Genomic DNA, 12662 nt, shown 5'->3' on the forward strand with positions numbered 1-12662 from the left:
AGAAAGAAAGAAAGAAAGAAAGAAAGAAAGAAAGAAAGAAAGAAAGAAAGAAAGAAAGGAAGGAAGAAAGAAAGAAAGAAAGGAAGAAAGAAAGAAAGGAGAGGAGAGAGAGAGATGGGGGCAGTACAGTATACTGGAAAGAGTATACTGATTTTGCAATCAGATGATCTGGGTTCAAATTCCACCTCTGATGCTTAATATTTATGTGACTTTGGGCAAGTTACTTAACCTACCTGGGTCTCAGTTTCCCCATTTATAAAATGATGGGGTTGGATTAAGATGGCTTCTGAGGTCTCTTCCAACTCTGGATAGATAATCTAAGGAAAGGTGATGGAGAAGTATGAAGGCCACTAGAACACTGAAGTTGGCAGAGACTGCCAACAGAGGGCAAAGGCTGGATAAAGAGGGGCACATGGGCAGCCTTTAGGGCAAGGAGGAAGGAGGCACCAAGCCTCTTACAGACTGCATTGACGCCTGGGATAGTCTGGACCACTTCATTATCCCTTCTTCCCCCACGGGCCCTGTATCTCCAGAGGTGCCCCGCAATGACACGTGCCCAGAGCTGCCCGAGATCCCCAATGGCTGGAAGAGCCCATCCCAACCCGAGCTGGTCCATGGCACTGTGGTCACCTTCCAGTGCTACCCTGGCTTTGAAGTCACTGGAGTCAACACCCTCATGTGCCAATGGGATCTCACCTGGAGTGAAGACCTGCCCACCTGTCAGAGGGGTGAGTGGGCTTCCCCTCCCCACCCCCACATTTAGCTGGTCCCAGATCAGAAACAGTCAAGCAGATACAAAGGGGTATAAATGCAGACAGAAAGAAGCAGAGGGAAACATGGACATGAGGGAAAGGATCGAAGAGCCATGCTATCTATCAATCAATCAGTAAGCATTTATTAAGCACCTGCAGTGTGCCAGGCATTGTGCTAAGCACTGGGGATACAAAAAGAGGCAAAAGATAGTCCTGCCCTCAAGAAACTTCCAGTCTAATGCTAGGCACAAGGGTCTAAGGCAGGGGTGGCAAACCTTTGGGCCTCAAGGCCACACATGGCCCTCTAGGTCCTCAGGTATGGCCCTTTGACTGCATCCAAACTTCATAGAACAAATCCCCTTAATAAAAGGATTTGTTTTATAAAACTTGGACTCAAAGGGCCACACCCGAGGACCTAGAAGGCCACATGTGGCCTCGAGGTTGCAGGTTCCCCACCCCTGGTCTAAGGGATGGCATAAAAGCTCCATGCTTGACTCCCAAATGGACCATGCTCATTTCCTCCTATCTACCTTTGCTCAAGCTGTGCCCCCTCCCTGGGATGCCCTCCCCTCTCTTTTCCATTTGGCTAAATCCTATTCATCCAGTTCAAGTCCCACCTATACCCCCAACAAACCTTCCTTGATGAGTTCAGTGATCTCTACCTCTCCCTCCACAAACACTATCTTTACCTGCCAATCATTATACTAGTTATCTTGTTATGTGGGTATCTCATTCCCTTCCCCCTCAACCAGATTTAAGACCTTTACAAGTAGGATCTGGTCTCCTGTCTCATTCCTTTGTGCCTTATCCATCACAGTGCCTAGAACAGCCCTTATTTACATTGTAAGTACTTAATAATAAGTCAAGACAGAAAGGAAAGGGAGCTAGTCTGGGAATCTGTACCCATGTCATCTGGGGAATGGGGCAGGCGGAGGGCAGGACCATGCAGGAGACATAAGCAGGTCATGCCCAGCCTCGGCCTTGGCTTGTTCTGCTCCCCCCATCTCCAGTAACTTCGTGCCACGACCCCGGGGATGTGGATCATAGCCGTCGGCTCATCTCCAGCCCCAAGTTTCCAGTGGGTGCCACCGTGCAGTATATCTGTGACAAGGGCTACGTGCTGACAGGAAGTGCCATCCTTAGCTGCCATGACCGCCAGGCAGGCAGCCCCAAGTGGAGTGACCGAGCCCCCAAATGCCTCCGTAAGTGCCAAGATGGTATTGGGTGCGGGGATGGGAGGGAATGGGGGATTAAGGGAGGAGTATGCTAGTTTACCCTCACTCCTACCCTCTACCCACACACATGCCCTATTCAGAGTATGGGACAAACTAAGGAAAAAGAGTGGGGTCCCCCTTTGATAAGAAGCTGGAGTCCTGGGTGCAAGGCGAGGGGGAGCGTCATCCCCAAACCAGAGAAGCAGTAGCTGGGTTGGCAAAAAAGATGAAGGTACTGCTGACAGGTGTTCAGTCCCAGTGCCCTCACTGGACTCTGGCTGCCTTTGCAGTGGAACAGTACAAGCCATGCCATGGTCCTGGAACCCCTGAAAATGGTGTCCGCAGCCCTGAGAAGCGGCTGTACCCACCAGGCGCCACTCTCCACTTCTCCTGTGCCCCTGGTTACGTGCTGCAGGGAGAGGCCAGCATCAAGTGCGTGCCTGGACATCCTTCACAATGGAGTGACCACCCACCCACCTGCAAGGCTGGTGAGCCTTCTCAGCACACCTCTCATTCCCACCTCTTGGCTGACTCTCCCCTCCCCTTCCCTTGTCCCCACTGAACACCGAGACTGAACAATCTCTTCATTATCTTCATTATTGCCCATGACAATGTGTGGCTTGCTTCCAGAGAATGTCCTCATAGGCAGAGTTCCCCCTGGCATGCCCTCTTCTCCTTCAGCCCTTCCCTGGACTAACTGGCCTCAATTCAAGTGGAAAATCCATTCAGGGTCTATCTGGGTGAGCCCCATCCCTGTTCCCCAAATCTCCCCATCCTTGGCTCTAACTGGATCACTGATCTCTCTTCCTTCTTCCCCTCCCAATTCTCATTCCAGCCTCTCTGGAGGAGTTCTACAGTGGTCGCAGCTTGGATGGTGAGCCCCCACTCCTTCATTTCTATACACACACACACACACACACACACACACACGTATGCATGCACACGCACGTGCACGCACACACGCGCACACACACACACACACACACACACACACACACACACACGCTATCCCTGGTACTTAAAGCTTGCCCTTGCTAGTTACTGGTGGGGGAGGGAATCTCATGTAGCAACTAGGGAGTAAGAGAAGGGAAAAGGGGGTGGAGGGAAGACAATGGAAGAAGCCATCCATTATTAACCCGCCTCATCCAGAAACAGTAATTTGGTGAAGAGGAAGGCCCAGGGCACTCATCAGAGAAGGCAGTGGGACTGGTGCTGATGTCAACAGTAAAAGCCAGAGAGATGAAGAATGGGGAAAAAGGGGGTGGTAAAGACAGGAAGTAGACATTGGGAGACAAGAGGCCTGGTTTTCATGGACCACCAGTGCCAAGCCCCTATCCTTTGTGCCTGCAGTTGCCAAGGCCCCCACTACCACAAACTCTCTGGATGCCGCTCACGTGGCAGCTGCCATCTTCCTGCCTCTGGTGGCTATGGCATTGCTGATGGGAGGCATTTACCTCTACTTCTCTAGGTAAGTGTACCAGCCATTGCCCTCAAGACACTTCCAGAGGCCCGATGACGATACTCACCCATCCCTCTGTCCCACAGGGTCCAAAGGAAAAGTCCACTGCAGCTGCCTCTGGCTCAGCCCCGTCTCTATGACCACATCACTGTGGAGTCTGCTTTTGATAATCCTACCTACGAGACTGGAGTAAGTACCCTAATTGAACCTGTGTTGTCCTTCTGACCCAACAGTCCTCATCCCTGGCTCCTGACAAGCATCTTTTCTTGAGGGGAACCACTTTGTCCCAAAGATCCCTTTCCCCAGGAGGGTGGGGGTGGGCCAGGGTCTGCTGGGTGGTTTCCAACTCCCAGCAGTCTCTTTCCTTTGCAGGAGACGAGGGAATATGAGGTCTCCATTTAGGGAGAGGGGGCAGTCTGGGGGAGCCCACCCTGCCTGGCATTACCAACTGGTCGGCAGCTTCCCTGACACTATCTGCTGCCCTACCCACCTCCTGTACATACCACCTGGAAAGAACTCCACCCTAGCCCTTTCAGAGCTGCACCTTCCCCCACCTGCACTGTCCACCACCAGCCATCTGCCTGGGCACTTCTGCCTACTCTGGGCCCATCTCTAAGCCTATGAGGGCATTTGCCTCTGGGCAAGCCAGGCTCAAGCACTGTCTGGTCCCTGGAAGAACAGCCTTCTGCCTCTCTCCCCATCACCAGGTTTGGATCTTGGGGACTGGGAAGTCAGAGCATTTCCACTCAGTCTCTATGCTCTCAAACCATGGGCAAATGAGCTACAGGCAGGCCAGGTGGGTGGCAGAAACCTCTCCCTGTGTTCTTCACAGGCAAAGAATGGGGGCTAACCAAGAGGTAGGAAGGAGCCTACCCAGGTTTCATGTCCGCAATTAGCTCTGCCTTCTTAGGGGACTTCTATTCTCTGGATCTCCCTGGAATGACCCCCCCACCTCAATAAGCTTCCCCAATCCCCCTCTCCTGTCCCAGGAGAGGACAACCACCCCTCTCTCCCAAAAGCCAGAAGGGTGGGAAGGAATAAATCCCAGGGACTCTAAGGGTTTGGGGACTCCCACCCACCCAGGACTGGTTCTCCTGGGAAATGTAATCCATACCAAAGGGGACAACCCTATCCTTCCCTGGCCTGCCCCACCCCCTGAAGTGTTTGAGAGTGTGTGTGTGTGTGTGTGTGTGTGTGTGAAGGAGATGAGGAGAGGTGACACCCTTTGCCCTGATGTGCTGGTTCATTATAAACATCCTTCTTTCCCAACCCAACTTTTCCCAACTCCAGACATTTAATTTTCTCTTCCATCCACCAATATTTTTTCTTTCCTTGTTTTTTTTTGAGGGGGGGGCATAGAGGCAAACAAATCCAGGAGAGGGGCAGTCCAAAAGCCCAGGAAACTGGCCCTGGAGGCAGAGGTCCAGCCTGCTCCAGCGGGGGACCCAAGGAACTGGTTGTAAACCACTTTTGTACATGTAAAGTGTAACATGGGATCTAGGGTCTGGGCTCCAGCCAGAGAATAATCTTTCATTTCTGTTGTTTCCTTATTAAAAAGGTGTTTTCAACAAAGCTGGCAGTCAGGTGGATGGTGTTTACTTGTTGAAAGAGTATTGGGGGAGGGCAAAGGCAGACACAAAAAGGGAGCCTGGGCTCCTTTAAAATCACACGAACAAATGTTTATTGAGTGGCCATTGTGCACAGAACCGAGGCTTTGAGACGCAGAGCCTCCCCGCTGGAGAGGGGGAGATGACTGGTTTCTCCCCTGGTGGGCACTCCCTTTGGTCCAGGAGCCCAGCTGCTCACCCGGCCCATTCTACTCTTCCTTCCGCTGGCACTGTTCTGGAGGCAACAGGCCAGACCCAGGACAGTAGCCAGCACATCCCCAAGTGCCTCGTCAGAGCTCCCGCCATCCCTGCTGAATCTTGAGCATCCTTCTTCTCAGCATGCAAGGCAAGCTACCAGATCCATCCTGATGCTTACTAGCCAAGTAGCTTCAACTTCCCTCCTCTGTAAAATGAGGGGGGTGGACTAGGATGAACTCTGGGGACCCTTCTACCTCCAGATCTAGGATCCTCTGATGTCTCCCTCACTCATCCATCCCCCAAGGAACGGGAGAGGGCCTCAATCCTATTAAGAGGGTGCAGTTACCGGATCAACCACAAGAGGTCACCTGCACAGGATTCTGCTAGATCTGGCTCATGCTTTAGCTTCCAGGTCTGGGGCTTTCCAAGGGGAGCTTCTTCTCACCCAGCCCACCAAGGTCCTCTCCTTTGCCCTTGGGAGCTACTCCTTTCTTCCCTGACCTGAATGGGAGGTCTCCTGAGCAGTTTGGTTCCCTGCCACCTGTCACCAGAACAGCCTGATTTCCCTCATTAGCCCGCCTCCTGTTCCTGCTTGTGGCTGCAACTGATGGTGTCAATCAAAACAAACCCTTGATAGCTGGGCATGGTGCCAGGAGTTCCTCTTCTCCCTCTCTCCCCAGCTTCTCTGCCAAGCTAGTGCCAGAGGGATGACACAGCAGCACAGCTGAGCCCTCAGGGGCAGGAGTACAGGCAATGACACCAGGGCCTTTGAGGTGCCAACCTCAGAGAGCCCATGGGAGAGTCCTTAAAAGTGGGCAACAGGGCTTTCAAAGAGATTGAAGCTGGCAGCCTCCTCTCCCCCCCTCCACCACCAACATGGCTACATGGTTCATTCATTGCTCCACTCTGGGAAGAGCCCACTCACCACCCATAATCAGCACAAGGAGGGGCAGCAGAGAGGAGCAGTGAACAAGTTGTTTATCCCCCACAGGTGGATTCCTGGAGGCAGGACTTCCTAGGGAGGTCACCAGACCACCTCTTTCCCTTGACATAAGTAGCCTGACTGAAACAGGAAAAATTGGAACCTAATTTAACATACTTGTGCTGATCTTATCATCCCAAAAGATGGACTAGCAACTTGTTAGAGTGAGCCAATGAAGTCCAGTGGGGAGAATCATGGGATCCTAGATTGACAGCTGGAAGAGCTGACATCATCTAATCCAACCCCATCATTCTATAGACGAGGAAAATATGTCCCAAAGGAGGTTAAAGTGACTTAATGTGACCCAATGTCACATGGGTGGCAAAAGGCAGAAACAGGATTTGAATGCAGGTCCTCTCATTACAAATTCATCGGTCTTTCCACTGCACCACCCTGACTCATTAGGCTGAAAAAGGAGCCAGGAAAATTGAGTGCTGGTCCTAACTCTGCCACTAACTAGCAGTATGACTTGTAACCTCTAAGATTTCTTTCTATATTTAATGTTCTATGACTCTGTGTTCGACCTCTGGTGGACCCTCAGCCTGGGGCATGACCTTTATTTACTCTTCTCAATCTGTACCCCCAATCCAAAGTGTTCCCAAACTCTAAGTGAAATAACAGTGGACAACACCCTGCCTATGTCCTTCAGACACCTATATGCCTGCCTCCTGGAGAGATTTGACATTCTTGGGAAGTACACCCAACTATTTGTTAACAATGCTCAGTTAAGGGCCTGGCACACCTTACAATCAACAACAGTTGTAGGGCTCACTCTTGACCTATAGACTTCATTGGGAGCCCCCAGTGGGGACCTCTATCCCTGACCGGGAAGGAACGCTTACTTCTCAGAGACTACAAATCCCAGCATGCAGCACTCCAGCTCCTAGCAGACAGACCATCTTCTTACGTAGTTGTTTGTTACACTAACGGCAGCTCCCATTTCTACAGCACAACGCTTTCACCTTGCATGGCGACTGTGGAGAAAGCGCTTTACAAACCTTAAAGTGCTGTGCAAATGGGAGTTACCATAGGCTTCCAAAGCGCTTTCCTCTTGTTCCCTGTGATGCAGGCAGATGGTGCAAGCATTATCATCATAGCCGGCTTATGACTGGTTTCTTGGGCTAGTCTGGGCCTCGCTGTCGGCAAGCAGAACTATTAGGTGCCGGAGCCAGGATTTGAACCCTCTGAGTATCTCCTTAATTTCAGTGTTCTTTCAATACTGTATTGTGCAAAACGTTCCGCGCCGCCGCCCGGACTACAACTCCCATAGCGCGCGCCGAGGGTTGTAGGCTTCAGTTCCCAGATTGCAATGCGCTTCCCCGCACGCCCTGGGCCACCTGGCGCATTGCATGTCGGGAATCGAAGTCCGCTGTAGGCAGGTAGCTCTGGCTTTTGACGTGGAGGAGGAGCTCTCCGCCCCTGCCCTAGTACTGAAAAGCAATTCCCTGGAACTGTCGTCCAGAGGCAAGATAAAACGGAGCTCTCTAGTGAGAAATGTTATCACCGTCGCCCCCCTCCCCGTAAATACCGGGATCCTCGTCGTCCGATTAACTGTTCGAGCAGGGAGGGGTCAGGAATATAGATGCGGCCGTGGCTGCCGGTGCCCCTAGCAACACCTCTTCCGTCTCAGTGTCCCTTTCCCCCCTTTACAAACATGGTAGCCAGGTCCAGCGCAGCCGTCAGCACTGGCGCCTAACCAAACGGTGCCGACTAACATCACTAAAAACTCCGACCCCACCGACGGCCTAACAACCTCAGCCAGCACCAGAGCTTGTCGTGCCCTGCTCACCAAAGTCGGAGAGCTCCAAGGATATACCCGTACGAGCTCCCTTTACCAAGATGGCGAAGGGAAACGAGCTCTCGTGAGGCGACAATACGCCTGCGCACGAAGCGGGTGCGGCTGTGGCAGAGGTGGAGGCGGGGGTGGCTGGAGCTCTCAGCACGCCTGCGCAGGGAGCAACTAGTCTTTGGCCACTCCACTGACGCCTGCGGCTGAAGGGTTCCTCTATTCCTAGCGGCTGCGCTGTGAGACTCGGGAGCCCTCCAGTCCGCTTGCGCAGGAAGAAGGTCCTTCGGGTCTCAATGCGCCGGCGCAGTGATGGGTGGGAGGGGCGCCAGCGCTCTCGGCTTTTGCCAGCGCGGCTGCGCGCTGGGGGGCGCCCCCTCTGCGCGGCTGCGCGGGAGCGAGGCCGCCGGCTGTCAGTGCGGTTGCGCGCGGCGAGCGGCGAGCCCGGAGCGCCTGCGCGGGCGGCTTTGCGGGCGCTCGCGGTAAGTTTGCGCCAAGTGCGCGGCAGCGGGGACGCAGACGGCGGCGGCGGCGAGAGGCGGAGCCCGGGGACCCCCCCCATCCCCCTTCCCCCCCAGTCCCCTCACACAGCACCACCTCAGCTCACCTCTCGCCCCCCCCTCCCGACCCCGACCCCCCTCCCGGGATGGCAGCGCCCACCAGCCTCCCCGGCCGGGCCGGCGGCCGCCAGCGCCGGCTCTAGCCTGTGGGCCTAGGCCCCGCCGAGGCCCGAGCCCCCGGGAGCCCGGAGCCACCGTGCAGCCAGCAGCCCGGCCCGGGACTGAGGGGCCGCGCCCCCCTCACGGCCCGAGGGGAGGACGGTGCCGCCCCGGGGGCCCCGCGGGGGCCGGGGGCTAGGGCTGGGGGGGCGAGGAGGCCGGGCCCTTGGGGCGAGAGGGAGGGTCAGGAGCGCCCCCTCCCCCCACATCCCCCCTCCCCTCGGGGTCGGGGGGGGGGGGCCGAGCGGAGCGCGCCCAGCCCGGGAGGTGGATGAATGTGGGAGAAAATGGAGACCAAGACGATCGTGTACGACCTGGACACGTCGGGGGGGCTGATGGAGGTAAGAGAAGCCCTCCCGGACCCCTCCCCTTTGGGCAGGCAGGCCGGGGAGCCTGGTCCCCCCCGGCCTACAAAGCAGCCCCGCTCCGAGAGCGCCGGCAGGATGGGGGAGGGGGCCGGAGCCTGGCCTCTCACTCCTCGGCCCTTCTTGGCCAGATGGGGGGCCGGCCCGGCCGGCTGAGAGGCTCCGCAGCAGCCCCTGACTCCCGGCGCCCCCGATCCGAGCTCCCTGCTCGGATGCCCGTCCTATCCCGTGGCATCGGGGTGCTTCCCGGGCGCCGCCTCCGCGGCCCCTTTGTGCCTTACCGGCCGCTCCCCACTCCCCTCCCTCGGTCTGCCTGCGGTCCGGGTCCGGGGCCTCGGAGGGCCTGCCCCGTGTCCATACAAGGAAGTGGAGCGCGCTGTCCGCCCGCCGCCTCCCCATCCCCCCGGCCCCGGTCCTCCCGCTCGCGGAGCCCGTCCGCCTCGGTGGGCAGCGAGCCCGGGCAGCCCGGGGCTCCAGAGCCCGGGGCGCAGGCAGGATGGCACGGAGGAGGAGGACAAAGCGGGAGAGGGGGGCGGGCGGGAGGAAGAGCGGGGGGCCGGGGCCCGCGCAGGGCCCCCCACGCACGCCCCGTTTGTCCGTGTGCGCAGCAAATCCAAGCCCTGCTGGCCCCCCCCAAGAGCGAAGAAGGGGAGAAGAGGAGCCGCAAGCCCGAGAAGGAGCCGCGCAGGAGCGGCAGGGCCACCAACCACGACAGCTGCGATAGCTGCAAGGAGGGCGGGGACCTGCTCTGCTGCGACCACTGCCCGGCCGCCTTCCACCTCCAGTGCTGGTAGGTCCGCCGCGCCCCCGCCGCGAATAACGGGAGCTGGAGCCGCCGCCTCCCGCCCGCCGCCCCGGCCCTGCTGCTCCTGATCCTGCTCCTGCTGCCGCCACCGCCGGAGCTGAGCGGAGCGGGCCGGAGGGGAGGGGAGGGGAGGGGTGGGGAGGGGAGGGGAGCGGGCTGGCCCGACCGGCCTCTGCCTCTGTTTACAACATGGCGACCGGCGGCCTCTAAATTATATTTTTATTCTCAGCGCCATTTTGGCTGCGGAGAGGATTTGCCGGCGCGGCGGCAGCCCCGGGAGGCCGGGCCCCGGCCCCCTCTGCGCCCCGCCCCGCGCCTCTTGGGCAGCCCTGGCCGGGGCCCGGGTCCGCAATTAGAGCTGCCCCCGGGCGCCCATTGCGCGTCTCTCGGCGGCGGCGGCCGGGCTTGGTCGGCCCGGGGCTGGGAAATCCTTGGCCGCCGGGGCGGAAACGTGCGCCCGCCGGCCGGGGGAGGGGAGCGTAGCGGAGGCCGGGGGGGCCGGACCGGCTACGGCCACTGTCCTGCCCTCCCACCCGGGGAAGGGCGCCGGCCGCCACCTCCTCCGCCGCTCTGCCCAGAGGCGTTTAAACTTGAGCTTCCGCCCCGAGAAATCCCCTCCCCTCCCGAAAGGCCTCGGCCGCCTCGGGAGCCCAGATTGCATCTCAGGCTTGGCCTTTTCTGCAGCAACAGTTGACCCGGGCTGGCTGCGGTGCAGCTGGACTGGCTAGACGACAGGGAGAGAAAGCAAACCGTGCTGAGGATGGGGGGTTCCTTCTTACATCCCCCTTCTTGGGGCTGCCTCTTGTACCTCGATTTTCAGTCTGTAGAGATTCTGCCTAAGTTCTCTTCTCCAGTTTCATTCACATTCTTCCCCCCCCCCCCCCCCCCCGTTTTGGGATGGAGTTTAATACTGCATACTCTGTATTTGTGCTAATTGTAGGGGTTTGAACTACTTATTAGACTGATTACTGATAGTAAGGAAATTAAGGTTGTGGTCAGAAGTTGTATAGGAAGAGGCCCATTACTGTTCCCAAGATAGTTTTGTCCAAGAGTACACTGCACCCCAGCTTTCGGTGGTGCTGGGGTAGAAATGTTTTTGTCCTGTAGGAATCTTTGCTGGTAGCATTTAAAAATTTTATGGTGAAATGACTAATACTGTAAAGGTGGAGATCCATGCTTTTTAAGAGTGTATACTTCCTGTAATGTGTAATACAGCTGGAGGAAAACTCTTGGAGTCTGTCTCTTGGCTCTGTTTTAGTGCTGTGGAATTTCTATAACTGAGGTATTTTATGTGAATTGACAGTTACTTTCAGTTACTCTTGTTTCGGATTGTGACTGTTTGGTAGATGTCATATTGGAGCAGGGTTGTGGACATCAATGTGCAACAGTAGGTTAATGTTTTACTCTTGGATGTAGTTGGTGTTAGCTTGAGTAGATGTCGTTGGTGTTAGCTGAGTGTAATGGCTTCTGCGTAGAATTTGGCTGTTTGTTAAGGCCCACACGCTCTTTAGTCTCATTTGTTTAGTAAAACTGGAACTGCCCTTGGAAACCTTGGGCACTGTACAGCATGCATTAGGGTGTAAAGGGTAAAACCTGATCCCTGAATTTTTAAATTCATCAGTTGAGACTAAATCTTGTCAAACTGTAACAATTGTTTTCACTCTAGCTGTAGTGAAATTCTGGTTTGTCTATATTTCATTTCAGTGAATCAAAATCATTTTTTCCCTCTGTGAATGAGATTGGTAGTGGTAATTGGCAAATTGAGATTCCTGCTAAGTAAGGTGGGGCATGTGTTTCCCTCTCTTCTTAAAGATGATAGAACTGAATGTACCACTGACAACCCAAGTTAATGTTTAAATTATAAAACACCCTATTGTTTATGTTGATGTAGGGCAGCCTAATTTATGTTTCTTATGATTTTGGAGAACAGTGCCCTTTGGTATTGGTGGGAAGGCTGGAAGCTTTATTTTCAGATAGGAATTCTTGATAACCCTCATCCTATAGACTGGGCTTATTATCACCACATTCTTCGGCCATTTCTCCCCACTCACCATGCTTCTAGTCTGACAGTAATCCATTGACTAATTCATGCCAGAGTTGGTCGTCTTAGAGAATTTCCTGCTTTTAAAAAAAATTGACTCATCCTCATGATTATACATGAGTCCTTTTGGGGTCCAGGTTCCACTGATCTGTGTAAGAGTTGTTTGGAAACAATGTTGACTTGGGCAGACTTTTTTTCTTCAACTTCCCATTGCATATTTACTTTGATAAACATAACAATGACTACTTCATCCATCCTCCTCCCAGAATGCATTGGTGTGTAGCTGGAGTTTTGCAAATCCTTGAAGGCAAAGTGCTTTGCTACCATGCATGGATCTTTATTCAGAGCTCTCCAAGGCAGGTCTTTTTAAGTCTCCAGGATACCTGGTCTGCTTAACTGGGAAAAGGACCTTGTGAAGTCTCTCCAAAACAAATCTAGGCACATTTTAAATTCTGAGATCATGATACTGCACAGAACCATGAGATTTTTAACCAGTAGCTACAAGAAGAAAATGATCAGGCAGGTTGATTGTTTTCTTGGCCATTCTTTTCTCTGGCCTGTTTTATTCCGTGGGAAGAACAGTGATTTTTCTCTCAATTAGGCTAGACCACCTGTTTCTTTCTGGATCTTTTTCTGTGAGTCTGTGAAAGAACAGAGTGGTAGAGGTTAGTCTTATGATGTTACTGAACAATAAGAGTTCAGGAAATAATGTGTAAGCACTTGTTTAAGTGACA

The 12662-nt window shown here is 54.7% G+C and overlaps 2 protein-coding genes across 2 annotated transcripts in view; both read left to right on the top strand.

Moving 5' to 3' along the window:
• SEZ6 (seizure related 6 homolog) overlaps window positions 1–3827 on the top strand; it is a 43488-nt gene extending 39661 nt beyond the window's left edge. The window contains exons 11-17 of the mRNA XM_027861709.1: window positions 534–728; window positions 1763–1954; window positions 2257–2454; window positions 2802–2840; window positions 3317–3434; window positions 3512–3614; window positions 3798–3827. Of these exons, the coding sequence (XP_027717510.1) occupies window positions 534–728; window positions 1763–1954; window positions 2257–2454; window positions 2802–2840; window positions 3317–3434; window positions 3512–3614; window positions 3798–3827 (875 nt within the window). The remainder of the gene's footprint in view (window positions 1–533; window positions 729–1762; window positions 1955–2256; window positions 2455–2801; window positions 2841–3316; window positions 3435–3511; window positions 3615–3797) is intronic.
• Window positions 3828–8916: 5089 nt separating this feature from the next.
• Window positions 8917–12662, top strand: part of PHF12 (PHD finger protein 12) — a 33304-nt gene continuing 29558 nt past the window's right edge. Inside the window, exons 1-2 of the mRNA XM_027861529.1 lie at window positions 8917–9058; window positions 9691–9872. Of these exons, the coding sequence (XP_027717330.1) occupies window positions 8993–9058; window positions 9691–9872 (248 nt within the window). The 5' untranslated portion in view covers window positions 8917–8992. The remainder of the gene's footprint in view (window positions 9059–9690; window positions 9873–12662) is intronic.

The sequence above is a fragment of the Vombatus ursinus genome, unplaced genomic scaffold (assembly GCF_900497805.2).
Source record: "Vombatus ursinus unplaced genomic scaffold, bare-nosed wombat genome assembly UNPS02014768.1, whole genome shotgun sequence".
Classification (NCBI taxonomy): domain Eukaryota; kingdom Metazoa; phylum Chordata; class Mammalia; order Diprotodontia; family Vombatidae; genus Vombatus; species Vombatus ursinus.